The sequence below is a fragment of the Loxodonta africana genome, chromosome X, assembly GCF_030014295.1.
Source record: "Loxodonta africana isolate mLoxAfr1 chromosome X, mLoxAfr1.hap2, whole genome shotgun sequence".
NCBI classification, from domain to species: Eukaryota; Metazoa; Chordata; class Mammalia; order Proboscidea; family Elephantidae; genus Loxodonta; species Loxodonta africana.
The window spans coordinates 33,901,855-33,926,934 of record NC_087369.1 but is presented as its reverse complement, the minus strand read 5'-3'; the positions used below and the strand labels follow the sequence as shown (position 1 = coordinate 33,926,934).

The window sequence follows — 25,080 nt, the reverse complement described above, 5'->3', positions numbered from 1 at the left end:
CTTCACCCAAAGCAGTTCTTATCTACTGATTAATCAATAAAAAACCCTCTCCCTCCCTCCCTCCCCCCTTTGTAGCCACAAAAGTTTGTGTTCTTCTCAGTTTTTACTATTTCTCAAGATCTTATAATAGTGGTCTTATACAATATTTGTCCTTTTGCCTCTGACTCATTTCGCTCAGCATAATGCCTTCCAGATTCCTCCATGTTATGAAATGTTTCAGAGATTTGTCACTATTCTTTATCGATGCGTAGTATTCCATTGTGTGAATATACCACAATTTATTTACCCATTCATCCGTTGACGGACACTTTGGTTGCTTCCAGCTTTTTGCTATTGTAAACAGAGCTGCAATAAACATGGGTGTGCATATATCTGTTTGTGTGAAGGCTCTTGTATCTCTAGGGTATATTCCGAGGAGTGGGATTTCTGGGTTGTATGGTAGTTCTATTTCTAACTGTTTAAGATAACGCCAGATGGATTTCCAAAGTGGTTCTACCATTTTACATTCCCACCAGCAGTGTATAAGAGTTCCAATCTCTCCGCAGCCTCTCCAACATTTATTATTTTGTGTTTTTTGGATTAATGCCAGCCTAGTTGGTGTGAGATGGAATCTCATCGTGGTTTTAATTTGCATTTCTCTAATGGCTAATGATCGAGAGCATTTTCTCATGTATCTGTTGGCTGCCTGAATATCTTCTTTAGTGAAATGTGTGTTCATATCCTTTGCCCACTTCTTGATTGGGTTGTTTGTCTTTTTGTGGTTGAGTTTTGACAGAATCATGTAGATTTTAGAGATCAGGCGCTGGTCTGAGATGTCATAGCTGAAAATTCTTTCCCAGTCTGTAGGTGGTCTTTTTACTCTTTTGGTGAAGTCTTTAGATGAGCATAGGTGTTTGATTTTTAGGAGCTCCCAGTTATCTGGTTTCTCTTCATCATTTTTGGTAATGTTTTGTATTCTGTTTATGCCCTGTATTAGGGCTCCTAGGGTTGTCCCAATTTTTTCTTCCATGATCTTTATCGTTTTAGTCTTTATGTTTAGGTCTTTGATCCACTTGGAGTTAGTTTTTGTGCATGGTGTGAGGTATGGGTCCTGTTTCATTCTTTTGCAAATGGATATGCAGTTATGCCAGCACCCCTTGTTGAAAAGACTATCTTTTCCCAAATTAACTGACACTGGGCCTTTGTCAAATATCAGCTGCTCGTACGTGGATGGATTTATATCTGGATTCTCAATTCTGTTCCATTGGTTTATGTGCCTGTTGTTGTACCAGTAACAGGCTGTTTTGACTACTGTGGCTGTATAATAGCTTCTGAAATCAGGTAGAGTGAGGCCTCCCACTTTCTTCTTCTTTTTCAGTAATGCTTTGCTTATCCGGGGGTTCTTACCCTTCCATATGAAATTGGTGATTTGTTTCTCTATCCCTTTAAAATATGACATTGGAATTTGGATCGGAAGTGCGTTATATGTATAGATGGCTTTTGGTAGAATAGACATTTTTACTATGTTAAGTCTTCCTATCCATGAGCAGGGTATGTTTTTCCACTTAAGTATGTCCTTTTGAATTTCTTGTAGTAGAGCTTTGTAGTTTTCTTTGTATAGGTCTTTTACATCCTTGGTAAGATTTATTCCTAAGTATTTTATCTTCTTGGGGGCTACTGTGAATGGTATTGATTTGGTTATTTCCTCTTCGGTGTTCTTTTTGTTGTTGTAGAGGAAACCAAGTGATATTTGTATGTTTATCTTATAACCTGAGACTCTACCAAATTCTTCTATTAGTTTAAGTAGTTTTCTGGAGGATTCCTTAGGGTTTTCTGTGTATACGATCCTGTCATCTGCAAATAGTGATAGCTTTACTTCCTCCTTGCCAATCCGGATACCCTTTATTTCTTTGTCTAGCCTAATTGCCCTGGCTGGGACTTCAAGTAGGATGTTGAATAAGAGCGGTGATAAAGGGCATCCTTGTCTGGCTCCCGTTCTCTAGGGAAATGCTTTCAGGTTCTCTCCATTTAGAGTGATATTGGCTGTTAGCTTTGCATAGATGCCCTTTATTATGTTTAGGAATTGTCCTTCATTCCTATTTTGGTAAGAGTTTTTATCATAAATGGGTGTTGAACTTTGTCAAATGCCTTTTCTGCATCAATTGATAAGATCATGTGGTTTTTGTCTTTTGTTTTATTTATGTGATGGATTACATTAATGGTTTTTCTGATATTAAACCAGCCTTGCATACCTGGTATAAATCCCACTTGATCAGGGTCAATTATTTTTTTGATGTGTTGTTGGATTCTATTGGCTAGAATTTTGTTGAGGATTTTTGCATCTATGTTCATGAGGGATATAGGTTCATAATTTTCTTTTTTTGTAATGTCTTTCCCTGGTTTTGGTATCAGGGAGATGGTAGCTTCATAGAATGAGTTGGGTAGTATTCCGTCTTTTTCTATGCTTTGAAATACCTTCAGTAGTAGTGGTGTTAAGTCTTCTCTGAAGGTTTGGTAGAACTCTGCAGTGAAGCTGTCCGGGCCAGGACTTTTTTTTGTTGGAAGTTTTTTGATTACCGTTTCAATCTCTTTTTTTTTCATTTTTTTTTAAATTAATTTTTATTAAGCTTCAAGTGAACATTTAGCATTCCAATCAGTCTGTCACATGTAGGTTTACATACATCTTACTCCCTTCTCCCACTTGCTCTCCCCCTATTGAGTCAGCCCTTTCAGTCTCTCGTTTCATGCCAATTTTGCCATCTTCCCTCTCTCTCTATCTTCCCATCCCCCCTCCGGTCAAGAGTTGCCAACACACTCTCCAGTGTCCACCTGATTTAATTTGCTTACTCTTCATCAGCATCTCTTTCCCCCCCACTGACCAGTCCTTTTCATGCCTGATGATTTGTCTTCGGGGATGGTTCCTGTCCTATGCCATCAGAAGTTCTGGGGAGCATTGTCTCTGGGATTCCTCTAGTTGCAGTCATACCATTAGGTATGGTCTTTTCATGAGAATTTGGGGTCTGTATCCCATTGGTCTCCTGCTCCCTCAGGAGTTGTCTGTTGTGCTCCCTGACAGGGCAGACATCGATTGTGGCCGGGCACCACTAGTTCTTCTGGTCTCAGGATAATGTAGGTCTCTGGTTCATGTGGCCCTTTCTGTCTCTTGGGTTCTTAGTTGTCGTGTGACCTTGGTGTTCTTCCTTTGCCTTTGCTCCAGGTGGGTTGAGACCAATTGATGTATCTTAGATGGCCGCTTGACGGGATTTAGGACCCCAGGCGCCACAATTCAAAGTGGGATGCAGAATGTTTTCATAATAGGATTATTTTGCCCATTGACTTAGAAGTCCCCTCAAACCAAGTTCCCCAGACCCCAGCCCCAGCTCCGCTGACCTTTGAAGCTTTCATTTTATCCCAGAAACCTCTTTGCTTTTAGTCCAGTCCAATTAGGCTGACCTTCCTTGTATTGAGTGTTGTCTTTCCCTTCATGCAAACCAGTTCTTATCTATAGATTGATCAAGAAAAAGCCCTCTCCCTCCCTCCCTCCCTCCTTTGTAACCACAAAAGTTTGTGTTCTTCTCAGTTTTTACTATTTCTCAAGATCTTATAATAGTGGTCTTATACAATATTTGTCCTTTTGCAACTGACTCATTTCGCTCAGCATAATGCCTTCCAGATTCCTCCATGTTATGAAATGTTTAAGAGATTTGTCACTATTCTTTATCGATGCGTAGTATTCCATTGTGTGAATATACCACAATTTATTTACCCATTCATCCGTTGACGGACATCTTGGTTGCTTCCAGCTTTTTGCTATTGTAAAGAGAGCTGCAGTAAACATGGTGTGCGTATATCTGTTTGTGTGAAGGCTCTTATTTCTCTAGGGTATATTCCGAGGAGTGGGATTTCTGGGTTGTATGGTAGTTCTATTTCTAACTGTTTAAGTTAACACCAGATGGATTTCCAAAGTGGTTGTACCATTTTACATTCCCACCAGCAGTGTATAAGAGTTCCAATCTCTCTGCAGCCTCTCCAACATTTATTATTTTGTGTTTTTTGGATTAATGCCAGTCTAGTTGGTGTGAGTTGGAATCTCATCATAGTTTTAATTTGCATTTCTCTAATGGCTAATGATCGGGAGCATTTTCTCCTGTATCTGTTGGCTGCCTGAATATCTTCTTTAGTGAAATGTGTGTTCATATCCTTTGCCCACTTCTTGATTGGGTTGTTTGTCTTTTTGTGGTTCAATCTCTTTTTTTGTTATGGGTCTATTTAGTTGTTCTACTTCTGAATGTGTTAGTTTAGTAGGTAGTGTTTTTCCAAGAATTCATCCATTTCTTCTAGGTTTGCAAATTTGTTAGAGTACAATTTTTCGTAGTAATCTGAAATGATTCTTTTAATTTCATTTGGTTCTGTTGTGATGTGGTCCTTCTCGTTTCTTATTCGGGTTTTTTGTTTCCTTTCCTGTTTTTCTTTAGTCAGTCTAGCCAATGGTTTATCAATTTTGTTATTTTTTTTCAAAGAACCAGCTTTTGGCTTTGTTACTTCTTTCAATTGTTTTTCTGTTCTCTAATTCATTTAGTTCAGCTCTAATTTTTATTATTTCTTTTCTTCTGGTGCCTGATGGATTCTTTTGTTGCTCACTTTCTATTTGTTCAAGTTGTAGGGACAGTTCTCTGATTTTGGCTCTTTCTTCTTTTTGTATGTGTGCATTTATCGATCTAAATTGGCCTCTGAGCACTGCTTTTGCTGTGTCCCAGAGGTTTTGATAGCAAGTATTTTCATTCTCGTTGCATTCTATGAATTTCCTTATTCCCTCCTTAATGTCTTCTATAGCCCAGTCTTTTTTCAGGAGGGTATTGTTCAGTTTCCAAGTATTTGATTTCTTTTCCCTAGTTTTTCTGTTATTGATCTCTAGTTTTATTGCCTTGTGGTCTGAGAAGATGCTTTGTAATATTTCGATGTTTTGGACTCTGCAAAGGTTTGTTTTATGACCTAATATGTGGTCTATTCTAGAGAATGTTCCATGTGCGCTAGAAAAAAAAGTATACTTTGCAGCAGTTGGGTGGAGAGTTCTGTATAAGTCAATGAGGTCAAGTTGGTTGATTGTTGTAATTAGGTCTTCCCTGTCTCTATTGAGCTTCTTACTGGATGTCCTGTCCTTCTCCAAAAGTGGTGTGTTGAAGTCTCCTACTATAATTGTGGAGGTGTCTATCTCACTTTTCAGTTCTGTTAAAATTTGATTTATGTATCTTGCAGCCCTGTCACTGGGTGCATAAATATTTAATATGGTTATGTCTTCCTGGTCAATTGTCCCTTTTATCATTATATAGTGTCCTTCTTTATCCTTTGTGGTGGATTTAAGTCTAAAGTCTATTTTGTCAGAAATTAATATTGCTACTCCTCTTCTTTTTTGCTTATTGTTTGCTTGATATATTTTTTTCCATCCTTTGAGTTTTAGTTTGTTTGTGTCTCTAAGTCTAAGGTGTGTCTCTTGTAGGCAGCATATAGACGGATCGTGTTTCTTTATCCAGTCCGAGACTCTCTGTCTCTTTATTGGTGCATTTAGTCCATTTACATTCAGCGTAATTATAGATAAATAAGTGTTTAGTGTTGTCATTTTGATGCCTTTTTATGTGTGTTGTTGACAATTTCATTTTTCCACTTACTTTTTTTGTGCTGAGACGTTTTTCTTCGTAAATTGTGAGATCCTCATTTTCGTAGTGTTTGACTTTATGTTTGTTGAGTCGTTACGTTTTTCTTTGCTTTTATCTTGAGTTATGGAGTTGTTATACCTCTTTGTGGTTACCTTATTAGTTACCCCTATTTTTCTAAGTACAAACCTAACTTGTATTGTTGTATATCGCCTTGTATCACTCTCCATATGGCAGTTCTATGCCTCCTGTATTTAGTCCCTCTTTTTGATTATTGTGATCTTTTACATATTGACTTCCGTGATTCCCTGTTATGACCATTTTTTTTTAATTAATCTTAATTTGTTTTTGTAATTTCCCTATTTGAGTTCACATCAGGATGTTCTGTTTTGTGACCTTGTGTTGTGCTGGTATCTGATAGTATTGGTTTTCTGACCAAAGAATTGCCTTTAGTATTTCTTGTAGCTTTCGTTTGGTTTTTGCAAATTTTCTAAACTTGTGTTTATCTGTAAATATCTTAATTTTGCCTTTATATTTCAGAGAGAGTTTTGCTGGATATATGATCCTTGGCTGGCAGTTTTTCTCCTTCAGTGCTCTGTATATGTCGTCCCATTCCCTTCTTGCCTGCAAGGTTTCTGCTGAGTAGTCTGTACTTACTGTTTCTCCCTTGAAGGAAACCTTTCTTTTCTCCCTGGCTGCTTTTAAAATTTTCTCTTTATCTTTGGTTTTGGCGAGTTTGATGATAATATGTCTTGGTGTTTTTCTTTTTGGATCAGTCTTAGATGGGGTTCGATGAGCATCTTGGATAGATATCCTTTCGTCTTTCATGATGTCAGGGAAGTTTTCTGTCAGGAGATCTTCAACTATTTTCTCTGTGTTTTCTGTCCTCCTTCCCTGTTCTGGGGCTCCAATCACACGCAAGTTATCCTTCTTGATAGAGTCCCACATGATTCTTAGGGTTTCTTCATTTTTTTTAATTCTTTTATCTGATTTTTTTTCAGCTATGTTGGTGTTAATTCCCTGGTCCTCCAGATGTCCCACTCTGCATTCTAATTGCTCGAGTCTATTCCTTTGACTTCCTATTGCGTTGTCTAATTCTGTAATTTTATTGTTAATCTTTTGGGTTTCTACATGCTGTCTCTCTATGGATTCTTGCAACTTATTAATTTTTCCACTATGTTCTTGAATAATCTTTTTGAGTTCTTCAACTGTTTTATCAGTGTGTTCCTTGGCTTTTTCTGCAGTTTGCCTTATTTAGTTTCTGATGTCTTGAAGCATTCTCTAAATGAGTTTTTTTTTTTTATTCTGTATCTGATAATTCCAGGATTGTATCTTCATTTGGGAAAGATTTTGATTCTTTTGTCTGGGGGGTTGGAGAAGCTGTCACGGTCTGCTTCTTTATGTGGTTTGATATGGACTGCTGTCTCCGAGCCATCACTGGGAAACTAGTTTGTCCAGAAAATCCGCTAAAGAAAAAATGCAGTCAGATTCCTATCAGAACTGCCTTTGGATTATAACCGCCACCTTGTTCCCTGTAAGGATGAAAGTCTGAGATTTGGATCATATATGCTTGGCTGTAGCTGGTTCTGTGTTTTTAGTCCAATTAGGGTGGATTTTTGGTCCCTGGGTTTTTTTTTGGTTCCTTCTCTCAGGCCGGAAGAGTGGGTTAGGAAAAGACCAAAAGAAAAAAAAAAGGGGCGGGGGGGAGCAAAGTGGCCGCGGAGCCGGAGCCGTTCTCCCTCTGGCTCAGGAAATTCCAATGTTAATGAAGCCGCCTGGGGAGGGTGGAGGAGGGATCAGAGAGATAGGAGAGTAGCACCTCAGAATATAGCCAGAGTTGCTCGTCTTGCTTGGAATGACTATTTTATCTGAGACTCCCGAGGGGCCTGTTGCCTATGTGTGCTGGCTGTGTGGAGATTGCCCCCGGGGATCTGGCCCACTGAAGCCGTGGTCAGATCCTCCACTGCCAGTCCCACGCCCAGCGTCAAGGTTCCCCTGCTGGGACGGTGCACTCCCAACTCCAAAATCAGTCGCTGCCTCCCGGGGACTTCTCCCACCGGCTGCATCGCCACGCCGCCGTCGCGAACCGGCTGGGCCCCCTCCCGGGGTGAGTTCCGGGGGGGTAGGGCTGCACCCCTTGTTTGTGCCATCAGCTCCCCTGGGCCCTGCCCTATATCGGGTGCCAAGGTTACCTAACTGGGTCGCTGGCTCCAGGCTCTGAAAACAATCACTGCCTCCCCGTATTTGTTCGTTCTCCCGTCTCTAAATCTGTGTTTGTTCAGGATTCGTAGATTGTTATGTATGTGATCGATTCACTTGTTTTTCCGAGTCTTTGTTGCAAGAGGGATCCGAGGTAGCGTCTACCTAGTCTGCCATCTTGGCCCCGCCTCATGATATTTTAAAGCATATTTACTGCAAAACGAAAGTTGCTGATGAAGAAAGCAAGATAAACTTCTGAAAGGAAAGACAAGTTTACTGGACCAAGAATCTTCAGGAGCCAGAAGGGTTCCTGGACGTCTCTTCCTCTGAAACTAAAAGGAGAGATGAAGTGATGGGTGTAAAGGAGAGATGTAGCTGCTAAGAGAAACTAAGGCAGCTCACAACCTTACCAGATTCTGTTGAGTTGATTCCAACTCTTGGAGACCCCTTGTGTGCCAGAGAATAAATGTGCTCCACAGGGTTTCCAATGGCTGATTTTTCAGAAGTGGATTGCCGGGCCTTTCTTCCGAGGTGCCTCTGGTTGGACTAGAACCTCCAACCATTTGATTAGCCACCCAATGTAAAGTGTTAACCATTTGCACCACCCAGGGACTCTCAGTTCACAACAACTTTCCTTATTAACTGAAGACTGATGTCTTGGTCATCTTGCTAGTTTCCTTTTAGCTTCTGTCTATCCTTTTGGGTGCTCCCTAAGACACCTATCCTAGACCACATTCCACCAGAGATGTAAACATCTTCATGTTTGTATGATTTTAGAAGACTCCAAGCCTGGAAAGCATTTTAAAATACTTTAAACATAACAGGTATTTAGAAGACGTATCTTTTGAGTAAGCCTTCTTGCTGAATCTCCACAAATTCTAGATTATCTCATTTCGACTCTGTGGTCTATCCTAAACCAAACCACACCTCTTTCTGTCAAGTTGATTGCAACTCATGGCAATCCCATGTGTTTCAGGGTAGAACTAGGCTCCATAGAGTTTTCAATGACTGAATTTTTTGGAAATGGATCGCCAGGCCTTTCATCTGTGGCACCTCTGAATTAACTCGAACCACGAAAACTTCCCTCCCAATGAATACACTGCTCGTTGGGTTTACGTCATGTAGAGATAGCCTTAGACCCAAGTACCATTTTCCAGTGTTCTTTTTTAAAAGGAAAATTATTACCAAAAAATCGTTTATTTTAATATTGTCTTCTAAAATTTTATTGGATTTCCAAAGATATTACTTTTAAATTAGGTTTGAAATTTGCATTCACATGGTACAAAAATTGAAATAGTAAAAATTCTGTTTAAATGGGAAGAATGTCCTGTTCCCCAAAGAGAACTACTGTTACGAGTTTTTGTATCGTAGTGGTTAACTTTGGTGAAGGGTAAGGCAGTACACAATACTAGGGAAGCCAGCACAACCTATCCAAGGCAAGGTCATGGAAGCTTCATAGACACATCCAAACTCCCTGAGGGACTAAATCGCTGGGCTAAGGGCTGTGGTGTTCATGGTCTCCGGGATCATCTAGTTCAATGGGCATGACATATATTATAAAGAAAATGCTCTACATTCTACTTTGGTGAATAGTGTCTGGGGTTTTAAAGCTTGTGAGTGACCATCTAAGATACTCCACTGCTCTCACCCTGTTGAGCACAGGGAAGAAAGAAGAAAACTAAAGATACAAGGGAAAGATTAGTCCAAAGGACTAATGGACCATATCTACCATGGCCTCCACCAGACTGAGTCCAGCACAACTAGATGGTACTCAGTTATCCCCACTGTCTGCTCTGACAGGGATTATAACAGAGGGTCCCAGACAGAGCTGGAGAAAAATGTAGAATAAAATTGTAACTCACACACACACAAAAAAGACCAGACATAGTGTCTGACAGAGCCTGGAGAAATCACGAGAGTATGGCCCCCGGACACCCTTATAGCTCAGTACTGAAGTCACTCCTCAGGTTTACCCTTCAGGCAAAGATTAGGCAGGCCCATAAAACAAAATGAGTCTAAATGGGCACACCAGCCCAGGTGCGAGGAAGAGAAGGCAGGAGAGGACAGGAAACCTGGTAACAGGGAACCCAAGGTCGAGAATGGGAGAGTGTTGACATGTTGTGGGGTTGGCAACCAATGTCACAAAACAATATGTGTATTAATTGTTTAATAAGAAACTAGTTTGCTCTGTAAACCTTCATCTAACATACACTAAAAAAATAAAATTTAGTTTCCTGATAGAGGAGGAAAGATAGTAATGAACAAGATATGAAGCAAAGTGTAAGTGGCAAGGAACTGGACTCAGGTTCAAGATTTTTTATTTTGGATCATAGTAAATGGGCAGCTAGACAGACCCTTAAAGATACAGAGAGGAGACTTGCATTCTCTTCACTGATGCAGAAGTTACCGTCAGAGCAAAGACTGAATTCCTAGGTTTCTTTTAACTGTTCTTAAACTAAACTATAATGATCCAGAGCACAAGCACTGGAGAAAGGTCTGAATTCCACCAGTTACTGTGACTTAAAGCAAATATCTTAACATTGTCTGAGCCTCAGTTTCTGCATCTGTAAAATGGCGTCAGTTATAGGGCTGGTGTATGAACTAATGCACGTAAAAAGGTTAACGCGGTAGATGGTACATAGAAAACACTCAGTAAATTTTTGCTATCATCATTTTCTTTGTTCCATAAAGATAGTTTCCATGTCTGTTATTACTTACTGTTGTATGCATTAGTGGTTAGCACAGTCCCTATCACGTAGTATGCTTATATAATTATGTGGTAGATAAGTGAATATTTGGTAGGAAATAAAAGATTTGGCAATAAATGGAAGAAAATAATTAAAGCAGTAGCTAGAAAAATTACGTATTTAAGTAAAATTTTATGTTACATAACAAAGCATGCCAAATTTTAGTGGTTCAAAACACAGCCATTTGTTTATGAGTCTGTGGTTTCAGTTGGGATGGCATATCTCTGCACCGTGTAGTGTTGTCTAAGTTCACTCCAGATTTTGTGATTAGCTGATGGTCCATGGCCTCACTCATATGTCTCTTACTCGGCTACCTGTCTTTATGTTGGCAGGGGCAAAAGAGGTATCTAGGCCCTTCAGCTCTCACCATCCAGGAGGCTAGCCTGTGTTTGTTCACATGGTGTTGGCTACAAGTTATCTCTTTTCAAGTTTCTACTTGTATCATGTTTGCTATTATCCCTTTGAGCAAAGCAAGCACTATGGCCAAACCAAGGGTAAGTATTGGAAGGGACTTCCCAAGGCTTGGACAATACGGAGGATAATCAAGGTGGCCATTTATGCACAGGTGACAAAAATGCACCAGATAGCTCTCATGATTTTTGAGCATATTTACTGCAAATGGAAAGTTGCTGATGAAGAAAGGAAGATAAACTTCTGAAACCACAGATGAGTTCACAGAACCAAGAATTTTCAGGATCCAGAAGGATTCCTGGGCATCTCTTCCTCGGAAGCTAAAAGGGGAGTTGAAGTGATGGGTACAAAGGGGAGATTTGGCTGCTAAGAAAAACTAAGGCAGTTCACAACCTTACCACTTAGTGTTGAGTTGATGCCAACTCACGGCGACCCCATGTGTGCCAGAAAACAACTGTGCTCCATATGGTTTCTAATGGCTGATTTTTCAGAAGTGGACTGCCAGGCCTTTCTTCTGAGGTACCTTTGGTAGGACTCAAACTTCCAACCTTTTGATTAGCAGCCCAATGTAAAGTGTTAACCATTTGCACCACCCAGGGACTCCCAGTTCACAACAACCGGAAGTCTGATGTCTTGGTCATGTTGCTAGTTTCCATTTAGCTTCTATCTATTCTTTTGCATGCTCCCTAAGACATCTATCCTAGGCCACATTCCACCAGAGATGAAAACATCTCCTTCATGGTTCTATTCTTGTAGTAGACTCCAAGTCTGGAAAGCATTTTTAAAAGTACATTAAACATAACAGGCACTAGAAGAGGTTTTTTTTTTTTTTAATTTTTATTGTGCTTTAAGTGAAAGTTTACAAATCAAGTCAGTCTCTCACATAAAAACTTATACACACCTTGCTACACACTCCCAGTTACTCTCCCCCTAATGAGACAGCCCGCTTTCTCCCTCCACTCACTCTTTTTGTGTCCATTTCGCCAACTTCTAACCCCCTGTACCCTCTCATCTCCCCTCCAGGCAGGAGATGCCAACATAGTCTCAAGTGTCCACCTGATCCAAGAAGCTCACTCCTCTCCAGCATCCCTCTCCAACCCATTGTCCACTCCAATCCATGTCTGAAGAGTTGGCTTCGGGAATGGTTCCTGTCCTGGGCCAACAGAAGGTCTGTGGGCCATGACCACCAGGGTCCTTCCAGTCTCAGTCAGACCATTAAGTCTGGTCTTTTTATGAGAATTTGGGGTCTGCATCCCACTGCTCTCCTGCTCCCTCAGGGGTTCTCTGTTGTGTTCCCTGTCAGGGCAGTCATCGATTGTAGCCAGGCACCATTTAGTTCTTCTGGTCTCAGGATGATGTAGTCTCTGGTTCATGTGGCCCTTTTTGTCTTTTGGGCTCGTAATCACCTTGTGTCCTTGGTGTTCTTCATTCTCCTTTGATCCAGGTGGGTTGAAACCAATTGATGCATCTTAGATGGCTGCTTGCTAGGGTTTAAGACCCTAGACGCCACTCTTCAAAGTGGAATGCAGAATGTTTTCTTAATAGATTTTATTATGCCAATTGACTTAGCTCTCCCCTGAAATCATGGTCCCCAAACCCATGCCCCTGCTACACTGGCCTTCGAAGCATTCAGTTTATTCACGCAGCTTCTTTGCTTTTGGTTTATTCCAATTGTGCTGACCTTCCCTGTACTGTGTGTTGTCTTTCCCTTCACCTAAAGTATTTCTTATCTACTATCTAATTAGTGAATACCCCTCTCCCACCTTCCCTCCCTTCCTCCTCTCGTAACCAGAAAAGAATGTTTTCTTCTCAGCTTAAACTATTTCTCAAGTTCTTATAATAGTGGTCTTAGGCAATATTTGTCCTTTTGCAACTGACTAATTTCACTCAGCATAATGCCTTCCAGGTTCCTCCATGTTATAAAATGTTTCACAGATTCCTCACTGTCCTTTATCGATGTCTAGTACTCCATTGTGTGAATATACCATAATTTATTTATCCATTCATCCGTCGATGAGCACCTTGGTTGCTTCCATCTTTTTGCTGTTGTGAACAGTGCTGCAATACAGATGGGTGTGCGTATATCTGTTCGTGTAAAGGCTCTTATTTCTCTAGGATATATTCCAAGGAGTGGGACTGCTGGATCATGTGGTAGTTCTATTTCTAGCTTTTTAAGGAAGCGCCAAATTGATTTCCAAAGTGGTTGTACCATTTTACATTCCCACCAGCAGTGTACAAGTGTTCCACTCTCCACAGCCTCTCCAACATTTATTATTTTATGTTTTTTGGATTAATGCCAGCCTTGTTGGGATGAGATGAAATCTCCTTGTAGTTTTGATCTGCATTTCTCTAATGGCTAATGATTGTGAACATTTCCTCATGTATTTGTTAGCTGCCTGAATGTCTTCTTTAGTGAAGTGTCTATTCATATCTTTTGCCCATTTTTTAATAGGGTTATTTGTCTTTTTGTAGTTGAATTTTTGCAGTATCATGCAGATTTTAAAGATCAGGTGCTGATCAGAAATGTCATAGCTAAAAACTTTTTCCCAGTCTTTAGATAGTCTTTTTACTCTTTTGATGAAGTCTTTGGATGAGCATAGGTGTTTGGTTTTTAGGAGCTCCCAGTTATCTAGTTTTTCTTCTGCATTCTTAACAATGTTTTGTATACTGTTTATGCCATGTATTAGGGCTCCTAACGTTGTCCCTATTTTTTCTTCCATGATCTTTATCGTTTTAGATTTTATATTTAGGTCTTTGATCCATTTTGAGCTCGTTTTTGTGCATGGAGTGAGGTATGGGTCTTGTTTCATTTTTTTGCAAATGGATATCCAGTTATGCCAGCACTATTTGTTAAAAAGACTGTCTTTTCCCCATTTAACTGTTTTGGGGCCTTTGTCAAATATCAGCTGCTCATATGTGGATGGATTTATGCTTGGATTCTCAATTCTGTTCCATTGGTCAATGTATCTGTTGTTGTACCAGTACCAGGCTGTTTTGACTACTGTGGTGGTATAATAGGTTCTAAAATCAGGTAAAGTAAAGCCTTCCACTTTGCTCTTTTTCAGTAATGCTTTACTTCTCCGGGGCCTCTTTCCCTTCCATATGAAGTTGGTAATTTGTTTCTCCATCTCATTAAAGAATGTCGTTGGGATTTGGATCGGAATTGTATTAAATGTATAGATCGCTTTTGGTAGAATAGACATTTTTATAATGTTAAGTCTTGCTATCCATGAGCAAGATATGTTTTTCCACTTCTGTAAGTCTCTTGTGGTTTCTTGCAGAAGTGTACGGTAGTTTTCCTTGTGTAAGTCTTTTACATCTCTGGTAAGATTTATTCCTAAGTATTTTATCTTCTTGGGGGCTACTGTAAATGTTATTTATTTGGTGGTTTCCTCTTCGATGTTCTTTTTGTTGGTGTAGAGGAATCCAACTGATTTTTGTATGTTTATCTTGTATTCCGATACTCTGCTAAACTCTTCTATTAGTTTCAGTAGTTTTCTTGAGGATTCCTTAGGGTTTCCTGTGCATGAGATCATGTCATCTGCAAATAGAGATACTTTTACTTCTTCCTTGGCAATCTGGATGCCCTTTATTTCTTTATCTAGCCTAATTGCTCTGGCTAGGACCTCCAACACAATGTTGAATAAGAGCGGTGATAAAGGGTATCCTTGTCTAGTTCCCGATCTGAATGGGAATGCTTTCAGGCTCTCTCCATTTAGGGTGATTTTGACTGTTGGCTTTGTATAAAAAAAAAAAAAATTATAAATGCCCTTTATTATGTTGAGGAATTTTCCTTCTATTCCTATTTTGCTGAGAGTTTTTATCATGAATGTGTGTTGAACGTTGTCAAATGCCTTTTCTGTATCAATTGATAAAATCATGTAGTCATTGTCTTTTTTTTTTCTTTATGTGGTGGATTACATTAGTTGTTTTTCTAATGTTGAACCATCCCTGCATACCTCGTATGAATCCCACTTGGTCATGGTGAATTATTTTTTTGATATGTTGTTGAATTCTATTGGCAAGAATTTTGTGGAGGATTTTTGCATCTACATTCATGAGGGATATAGGTCTATAATTTTCTTTTCTTTTGGTGTCTCTACCTGGTTTTTGTATAAGGGATATGGTGGTTTCATAGAATGAGTTTGGGAGTATTCCATCCTTTTCTATGCTCTGAAATACCTTTAGTACTAGTGTTAACTCTTCTCTGAAAGTTTGATAGAACTCTGCAGTGAAGCTGTCAGGACCAGGGCTTTTTTTTTTGTTGGGAGTTTTTTGAATACCTTTTCAATCTCTTCTTTTGTTATGGGTCTAATTAGTTGTTCTACCTCTGTTTGTGTTAGTGTAGGTAGGTGGTGTGTTTCTAGGAATTCACCCATTTCTTCTAGCTTTTCAAATTTGTTAGAGTACAATTTTTCATAGTAATCCGATATGATTCTTTTAATTTCAGTTTGGTCTGTTGTAATATCGCCCCTCTCATTTCTTATTCGTGTTATTTGCTTCCTCTCCTGTTTTCCTTTTGTCAGTTTGGCAGTGGTTTATCAATTTTGTTGATTTTTTCAAAAAACCAGCTTTTGGTCTTGTTAAGTCTTTCAATCGCTTTTCTGTTTTCTATTTCATTTAGTTCAGCTCTAATTTTTATTATTTGTTTTCTTCTGGTGCCTGAGGGTTTCTTTTGTTGCTCTCTTTCTATTCAAGTTGTAAGGATAATTCTTTGATTTTGGCCGTTTATTCTTTTTGGATGTATGCATTTATTGATATAAATTGGCTTCTGAGCACCGCTTTTGCTGTGTCCCAAAAGTTCTGATAGGAGATGTTTTCATTCTCATTGGATTCTCTGAATTTCTTTATTGCATCCTTAATGTCTTCTATAATCCAGTCTTTTTTGAGCAGGATATTGTTCAGTTACCAAGTGTTTGATTTCTTTTCCCTGCTTTTCCTGTTAATGATTTCCACTTTTATGGCCTTATGGTCAGAGAAGATGCTTTGTAATATTTCAGTGTTTTGGATTCTGCTAAGGCTTGCTTTATGACCTAATATGTGGTCTATTCTAGAGAATGTTCCCTGTGCACTAGAAAAGAAAGTATACTTGGTTGCTGTTGGGTGGAGTATTCTGTATATGTCTATGAGGTCAAGTTGGTTGATTGTGGCAGTTAGATCCTCCGTGTCTTTATTGAGCTTCTTTCTGGATGTCCTGTCCTTCACCGAAAGTGGTGTGTTGAAGTCTCCTACTATTACTGTGGAGCTGTCTATCTCAGTTTTCAATGCTGTTAGCATTTGTTTTATGTATCTTGCAGCCCTATCATTGGGTGCATAAATATTTAATATGGTTATATCTTCTTGGTGTATTGTCACTTTTATCATTATATAGTGTCCTTCCTTATCCTTTATGGTGGATTTAACTTTAAAGTCTGTTTTGTCAGAAATGAATACTGCCACTCCTGCTCTTTTTTGATTGTTGTGTGCTTGATGTATTTTTTTCCATCCTTTGAGTTTTAGCGTGTTTGTGTCTCTAAGTCTAAGGTGTGTCTCTTATAGGCAGCATACAGACGGATCTTGTTTTTAAATCCATTCTGCCACTCTCTGTCTCTTTATTGGTGCATTTCATCCATTTACATTCAGGGTAATTATGGATAGGTATGAATTTAGTGCTGTCGTTTTGATGTCTTTTTTTGTGTGTCATTGACAGTTTCTTTTTCCCACTTAATTTTATGTGCTGAGTAGATTATATGTTGTCCTTTCCTTGTATTTGTTGTTGTCGATTTTATTTCTGCTGAGTCTCTGTTTTTTTCTTGTATTTTATTTTGATGAGTAGGGTAGTTTTCCTTCTTTGTGGTTACCTTATTATTTACCCCTATTTTTCTAAATTTAAAACTAGCTTTTATTTCCTTGTATCGCAGTATCTTCCTCTGCATATGGAAGGTGTATGATTACATTTCTTAAAAAAAAAATTTATTAGTCCCTCTTTATTATTCTAATGTTGTCTTCTTTTATATTATATCATCACTGTTACCCTGTTTTGAGCTTTTTTTTTAATTTTGTAATGTTGCTTTGTTTTTTTGGATTTCCCTGTCTGGGTTGACTTCTGGTTGCCCTGCCCAGTGTTCTAGTCTTGGGTTGATACCTGATATTATTGATTTTTTAACCAAAGAGCTCCCTGTAGTATTTCTTGTAGTTTGGTTTCATTTTTATGAATTCCCTAAACTTGTGTTTATCTGGAAATGTCTTAATTTCACCTTCATATTTAAGAAACAGTTTTGCTGGATATATGATTCTTGGCAGGTAATTTTTTCCCTTCATTTTTAAAAATATGTCATCCCATTTCCTTCTTGCCTGCATGGTTCCTGCTTGAGTAGTCCGAGCTTAATCTTATTGCCTCTCCTTTGCAGGTGACTTTTCGTTTATCCCTCGACGCTCTTATAATTCTCTCCTTATCTTTGGTTTTGGCAAACTTGATTATAATATGTCTTGGTGACTTTCTTTTAACATCTACCTTATGTGGAGTTGGATGAGCATCTTGGATAGATATCTTCTCATCTTTCACGATATCAGGGAAGTTTTCTGCCAACAAACCTTCAACAATTCTCTCTGTATTTTCTGTTATCCCTCCCTGTTCTGGTACTCCAATCACTCTCATGTTATTTCTCTTCATAGAGTCCCACATGATTCTTCATTTTTTTCAACTCTTTTATCTTATTTTTCTTCAAATATATTAATGCCAAGTAATTTATCTTTGAGCTCAGAAATTCTACCTTCTACTTGCTCAATTCTGCCCCTCTGACTTTCTGTTGAGTTGTCTAATCCTGTAATTTTATTGTTAATCTTCTGAATTTCTGATTGTTGTCTGTCTGTGGATTTTTCCAGCTTATTAAACTTTTCATTATGTTCCTGAATAATCTTTCTAATTTCTTCAGTTGCTTTGTCTGTGTGTTCCTTGGCTTGTTCTGCATGTTGTCTCACTTCCTTCCTGATGTCCTGAAGGGTTCTGTGTGTTAAACTTTTGTATTCTGCATCTGGTAATTCCAGGAATGCGCTTTCATCTAGAAGATCCCTGGATTCTTTGTTTTGAGAGCCTTTTGAGGTGATCATGGTCTGTTTCTTTATGTGACTTGATATTGACTGTTGTCTCCGAGCCATCAATAAGGTATTGTATTAGTTTATGCTTGCTTACTGTGTCGTAGGTTCTTGTTTTGTTTTGTTTTGGTATACCCCTATGGGTTGCTTGAGTGAGCTAGCTTGATTTTTTTCACCTCTGGAGCTCTGACATCCTGTCCCCAGATGGTTAGAGTTGTTATCAGGTATATCAGTCTAGGAGTCCATTCAGTTTTCTTGTATGAATTCAGCTCAGGTTTCCAGGTAGCTGATCATCAAGTGTGTGGTACAGGCTCTGTCCTACAGTCTTAGAGGGGCAGGTGTGATTGGCGCATATACCGGTACCTGATCACAGCAGGGGATTATGCTCTGAAGAAGGCAGGGGACTCAGAACCGGCCCCCAAGTGTCTCTGAGGAAAGCACATCCCTGTTCCCTACAGCATGCAGGTAGGTGGATTCTGCAGACGGACCATGGGAACCCATAGTTTTTGGCTATAAGGACTGGGAGATACCAGTTATCTTTGTACCCCTCTTGTGGGTGGCTGGGTGACCTGAGTGGAGCTACCAGTCCTTAGGTCCCTGATGTGGGTAGGTGAGGACCTTGTTTAATAGGCAAAGCAATGTCAAACATCAAACACCCACCTCTCCACCGCACAACTGAAATGGTTGGAGTCTTTCAAGAAGGGCCTACTCTGCTGAGATAGGCCCACAGAGGTCCATGCAGAAGGGAAAGGTGCTCAAATTCCACGGACAGTTTATGCCTGGACAATAGCTGCTTCTGCCCTGAGCTCCCCTGGCTAATGGAGCTAGCAAATTATCTTTTCCCCCAAGTGAAATTTTTTCCTTGCCCAAGGCTGGGAGGATGGCTCTAGGTGCTCAACAGTGCCTATCTCAGGCCCAGGGAATTCAGCCATTGAAGCCAGTTTGTGGGTGGGGGGTTGCGTTAAAATATACGAGAGTACTTAGCTTTTGCCGAGAGTGCCATTCTCCTCAGGTTCCGGAGGTGTGAGTAGGCTGTGTGGCTGGCTGCTTCTCCCTGAGGAAACTGTGGCCGAACGCTAGTACCAGCCTGCTGCCGCCACTGCCGCTCCAGGAGTGGTGCCTGAAGGCTCCCCACGATTCAGATCCAGTAACTCTCTGCTCCTGAACAGTCTCTTTCTCCCCCTGCCCCTCAGTTCGTTTTCTAAACTTGCGTTTGAAGCTCAGGGCTCCCAGCTTGTCACAAATATACAAGTTTCACTTGTTTTTTCGGATCTTTGTTGTAAAGAGGGCTCACCAGAAGCATCGATCTATTCTGCCATCTTGGCTCCACCCCGTTTAAAAAAATTTTTTTATTGCGCTTTAAGTGAAAGTTTGCAAATCAAGTCAGTCTCTCGTACAAAAACTTATATACACCTTGCTACATACTCCTAGTTGCTCTCCCCTTAATGAGACAGCACACTCCTTCCCTCCACTCTCTGTTTTCGTGTCCTTTCAGTCAGCTTCTGACCCCCTCTATCCTCTCATCTCTCCTCCAGACAGGAGCTACCCACATAGTCGTAAGTGTCTACTTGATCCAAGAAGCTCAATTTCCACCAGTCTCATTTTCTATCCCATAGTCCAGTCCAATCCCTGTCTGAAGAACTGGCTTTGGGAATGGTTCCTGTCTTGGGCTAACAGAACGTCTGGGGACCATGACCTCCAGGGTCCTTCTAGTCTGAGCCAGACCATTAAGTCTGGTTTTTTTACAAGAATTTGGGGTCTGCATCCCACTGCTCTCCTGCTACCTCAGGATTCCCTGTTTTGTTTCCTGTCAGGGTAGTCGGTAGGTCACCCCCAAAACACTCAGGATCCACACCTAACTCCAGTTAGGGACAAGACTCCTCCCTCTGTAGAACTGGTGCTGCCCCTTTAGACCGGACCCTTCTTCCCTGAGACCACTCAGGAAGATGCAATGGGCACGTCTGGCAGAGAGCTCTCCCAGAGGCTTCTGAGGACTAAGAACAGAGGCAATGCTCTCTTCTGCTCCTTCTGTTGATGGGGTTCCCACTCATAACACTCAGGGTGGTCACCTTGCCTCCTGTGAGGGTCTGAGTCTCCTCCCTCTACGGACCTGGCATATGCCCACAAGAACTGATACTCTCCAGGCAGAATTGAGGGGACTTCTCATCCTGACAACTCTGCCCTGGGACTCCCAGGGCCGACAGCAGGAAGGATTTTTTGTGGCCTCCTCTGTCTGGGGTGGGTGGTTCCCTCCTTCCTCATTCACAGTCTTTATCTTGAACCTGACCAGTCCTGATCCTCCACTCCCTGATGAATCCGAGGATGCTCCCCTCAAATCAAGGTCTTCACTGACCTGGGACCTGTGATTTGGAAGTCAGGATGAGTCATATCCAGCCAGGACTGTTCAAGATCTCTCAGGGCCAAGTGCAAGGCAGGATGCCAGGGGAAGTCACTGTTCTCGAGGAGCCACCCATCATCTTCATTCAGGATCATCACATAGATATCTATCAGAGGCTGAGTGCCTGGGGCTCTCTAGGTCTGAGAGCAAGCCCTGCAATTCCTTGTGTGATCCCTAAATTCTGGTGTGTGTTTCTTCTGTGTTTTCATTCACTGGGGTTCTCTTCTTGATTCCTCTTTGATGAAAGGCTTCCTGAGAAATGCAACATCCTTGCAAACTTGAGCAAATTTGCTATGGAAATCTGGCAGAGATTGGTTCCCTGCCCAAGAGCGAGGAGTGGCATGAGGTGGGGAAGCTGCAGCCAATGACAAGAACCCCAACGTAGGTGGTGGGCTGTCAGAAAACCAGGCTGATCTCATCCTCCTCTCCTTCAGCCATGCACAGAGACTCATGTAATGTTGGTTCTGATAGATCTACCTTCTACAGGCAGGGGCTCTCCAGGATGATTTTATGAGCCCCAAATCTTTTCAGGTTATCTGGCCTTGTATATGTCAGTGATTGTATTGTCATTGAATGTTATCTTTTCCTTTTCCTTGTTCATAAGTCTCACTTATTTTAGTATTCACATACCTCTGGCTATACAGTCCAACTCAATGCTCTGGGCACAGCATTATTCATTTTCTTACCTGAGAAACATTTTGTAGTAGAGAGAAGAATAGTGAATTAAGAGACACACGGTAAGCCCCTGGCTGGGAGGAGTGGTCAGTGTGGGCTCTAGACGGATTCAGACCAGGGGTCTAATGTAGCTCGCTCATGTACTAGACTTGCAAGCTCGAACACATTACCAAACACCTTGAGCTCCAGGTTCTTCTTCTGTGAAGTTGGATTGATAAGCCCTGTCTTCTAGGGCTGGTGCGTTGTGCGCAAGGCATGAGAAGCACGTGGCAAGCTGACTGGCAAATATTGGGTCTTTAAAGAATGGCAGTTATTACTATGATTATTTTGACACCACAAAGTACCGCCCACCCATCTGAGAATTTTTGTTTTGTTTTCTTCAGGGTTTGTAAGATTATGCAGTGCTCTAGGACAAAGAAAACCAAATGAGAAGAAATACTACTTAGGAAGAAAAACTAATATTTTACAATAACTTCTTAACATCGAGTCAATTCCAACTAAATGCAACCCCATGTAGAACTGCCCTATAGGGTTTCCTTGGCTATAAATTTTAAAGACACAGATTGCCAGGTCTTTCTTCTGCAGTGCCACTGGATGGGTCTGCACTGCCAACATTTATGTTAGTAGTCAAGGTCAAAGCATTTCATCACTCATTAGGGAGTGTCATAGTTATCTAGTGCTGTTATAACAGATATACCACAAGGGGAAGGCTTTAACAAATAGAAATTTATTTTCTCACAGTTTAAAAAAAAAAGGGAGCCTAGAAATCTGAATTCAGGTGCTGGCTCTAGGGGAAAGCTTTAACTCTTTGTTTGCTGAGGGGGAAGGTCCTTGTCTTTCTTCAGCTTCCGTTTCTTCTCTCCTTGGAGATCTCACGTGCCCTGGCAACTATCATTCCCCACTTGTGATTACTTGCTTGCCAAATCACCTCCTTTATATCTCAGATGAGACTGGACTAAAGATACCGCCCTGCAAAAAAAAAAAAAAAAATCACTGCTGTCCACAAGATTCTGACTCACAGGGATGCAACAGGACAGAGCAGAACTGCCCCATAGGGTTTCCAAGGGTGTAAATCTTACAGAAGCTGACTGCCACATCTTTCTCCCCTGGAGAATGTATCGGTTGACTCAAGACACACCTTACAACCCCCTCTCTTTAACATAACACATATTCCCAAATGGCATCATAACCATGGTTATTGGGTCATTATTTACACCACCTGTTTTGGGGGGACGTGGTGGTTAAATTCAATCCATAGCAGGGAGTAAATTTTTTAATGTGCATGTGGGTAGACTGTCCCAGTTTAATGAACACAAAGCTCTTAGAAGTGCTGTCAAGGACAATTTCCCCTCCCAACTGTCCTTCCACCTATGTCACCCCAGTTCTCATCACCATGGCCAAAAGTCCAGTTTTCACTTGGTGTTTGCCAAGTGACACTGAAGGCAACCTCATTCTACCATCCTTTCAATGGCATGGCCTCTGGCTCCCCCAGCCAAAGGCAAAAAGCTACTAACACTGGCTTCCTCACATGGAGTATCTCCCTATTTCTCAGAAACTCTGGAAATGATGTGCATGACACACACAGTCAGCACTTGTGTTCAAGAGCACTGGGACAAGAACACAGGACACCTTCCAGTCCTGCTCCGGGGGGGATTTCTCTCTCGTTTACCGTCAATCCCAGAGGCAGTGTGAAGAGCTGGTTGCCATTCCAGGCAAAGTCATTCCACACTGAGACACATGATGGGAATGTCTGACCCTGCACACTCCTCCCGCAACCCCATCTGGACTCGCCCCTGCCCCCAGCCTCACCCCTACCTGCTCTTCTCGCCCCCTACCCTTCCCTCCCCTGTGTTTCCTAACTTAAAATTCCCCCAGTGCACACTGAGAGATCAAAATTTCCCAAGACCCCAAAATGCCCTCCCTCAGGGCATTTGCACTAGAGGGAGTCCTGAAGTGTTCACTGTGTTTCTACTAGTCCTGAGGTCTTGGAGAGTACTCCCACCTCTTTCTTATTTCATAGCTGTTGTCAGACTCTAAAATCTATACTCGGGCTTCAACACCTTTGCTTAAAGGGCCCCAGTACTAGCAGGAAGCCTTCCAAAGGGCAGACGCTCAATTACTCTTTGGGGAAAATAAGAGGCAGGGAACAAGAGGTCAAATCATCACGATTTATTTTCCCCCACATCCTTAAATAAGCCAAACAATTCCAGGCACATGAATGTTCTACTCTTACCAAATGGAATAAGGGAAAGCAAGAATTGACCAACTTTTATGGTTTTCCACCTCTACCTTGTCATCCCAACTCTTTTGGATATCTTTAATATTTCCAAGAACATCCCAATTCCGATACCACATTAACTAGTTCTGGATTCATAAGAAACGTTTCAAGGATTTTCAATTTGTTTTACACAATACAAAACTCTTTCCCCTAAATCTGAAAAACAACAATAAATGCATGAGGGTGAAATTAGATTCTGAATCCTAAAGCCTTCAATTAAAAGAACAACATTTGAAAAATACAAAAAACGACCTAAACCTGCAAGTCACTCAAGTGTAATGGGAATACAAGAAGACATACATGTTCCCTCTCCAGCCCCATGTTGCCTCCATTAGAAAGTTAACCAGCCATTTTCAACAACAAAGTGAAGACTCTGCATCAGACTTCACCAGGGATGGGAGGACTGGCTGGACTTGCCCTGACACTAGCCCTGGCCCTTTCTCTGCCTGCGGCTGTCTCTTCCTCATCTCCCCAAGTTTCTTGAAACAGGGCTTGAAAGGCACTGGAGTTGGTATCCTTGAGCTTGGCCGAAAACTCCAGGACTTTTGTCTTGCTGGCTTCAGCTTGGGCTCTGGGACCCCACAGGAATTCGTAGCATGGCGGATCACTGTTGGGCACCTGCCGGTACTCCAGGTACTTTGCCTGCACCAAATCTTTCATGATGAGCTTCCGGGGCTCCCCAAAGATGAAGTGCCTCTTCCCATCATACATCCCAAACATATTCAGGAATTCCCACATCTCCTCCTCGGTGGCCCGGTTGCCATTCATGGAGATCATGGCCAGGAGAGGCATCAGAAGCCCGGTCTTGGGAAACCCTCTGCCACCACTCAGATTCTCTTCCTCGGTGATCTCCAACTTGCTGACAAGGGCATAGGACTGACCTTTGGAATCGACTTCCTTCACGTCAAGGCCAAAGGCCAGCTCTATGTACTCAGAGGCTCTCCTCAGGATCTCAGGGAAGTGCTCCTTGTACCTTTTGTTGATGATCTTGATCATTTTTCCCTTTGTAATGCGCTCTTGCATTTCATACTTTGACAGCAGAAACTGTGATAACATGATCACCCTCCCGGTTAGAGGGTCCCTTTGTGACCTCTCATTCGGGGCTCGCGCTGAAGAGGAACTTGGACCTCCCTCACCTTGGCCCTTGGCCCCTCTAGGAGCTCTTCTGCCCAAAGCACCTGGTGCAGCAGTGGTGGTGGCTGGGGCTTTCTGAGACCCCTGGGGAGTGCGAGCAGCAGGGGAGCTCTGGGGAGGCCCCTCAATAGGAGAGGAAGAGGAGGGGGACCCTTCCTCCTCTGCTGCAGTGGCCTGAGCACCCTTGACACTATGGGTGTCACCTTGGGCCTGGCGACGTTTCTCGCGGGCGCGGAGCTTACTCTTATGACCACGAGGCATGATGACTCTGCTCAAGGACAGCAGGCAGGAGTGTGAGAGGGTAGGTGATACGGGCCCACAGGAGGAAGAAGGCTGAGAGGATGTGCGCCCCCGTAGCAGAGAGATGCTTCCTTGGCTTTCACAGCTGACGCCTCTGCAGTATTCTTTAGGATACTGCTATAGAACCTCACAAGGCTCCAATTGTCCCGGTCAGGATGCTATAGAGCAAATTAGAGGAAGGATTAGGTTGTAGATTGCCAGCCCTGTTTGGGGCTTACTGGGGTGACAGCAGGG

At 41.5% G+C, this 25,080-nt stretch overlaps 1 protein-coding gene across 1 annotated transcript; it reads right to left on the bottom strand.

The window, feature by feature from the left end:
• Positions 1 to 23,790: 23,790 nt before the first annotated feature.
• Positions 23,791 to 24,807, bottom strand: LOC100674170 (melanoma-associated antigen B2-like). Its single transcript, XM_064278415.1, has one exon. It carries the CDS (start codon positions 24,805 to 24,807, stop codon positions 23,791 to 23,793), a length of 1,017 nt encoding a protein of 338 aa, XP_064134485.1.
• Positions 24,808 to 25,080: the final 273 nt, after the last annotated feature.

What these genes read in the sequence shown, in the direction of transcription:
- LOC100674170 (XM_064278415.1), bottom strand. Translation starts at nt 24,807, where the DNA reads ATGCCTCGTGGTCATAAGAGTAAGCTCCGCGCCCGCGAGAAACGTCGC.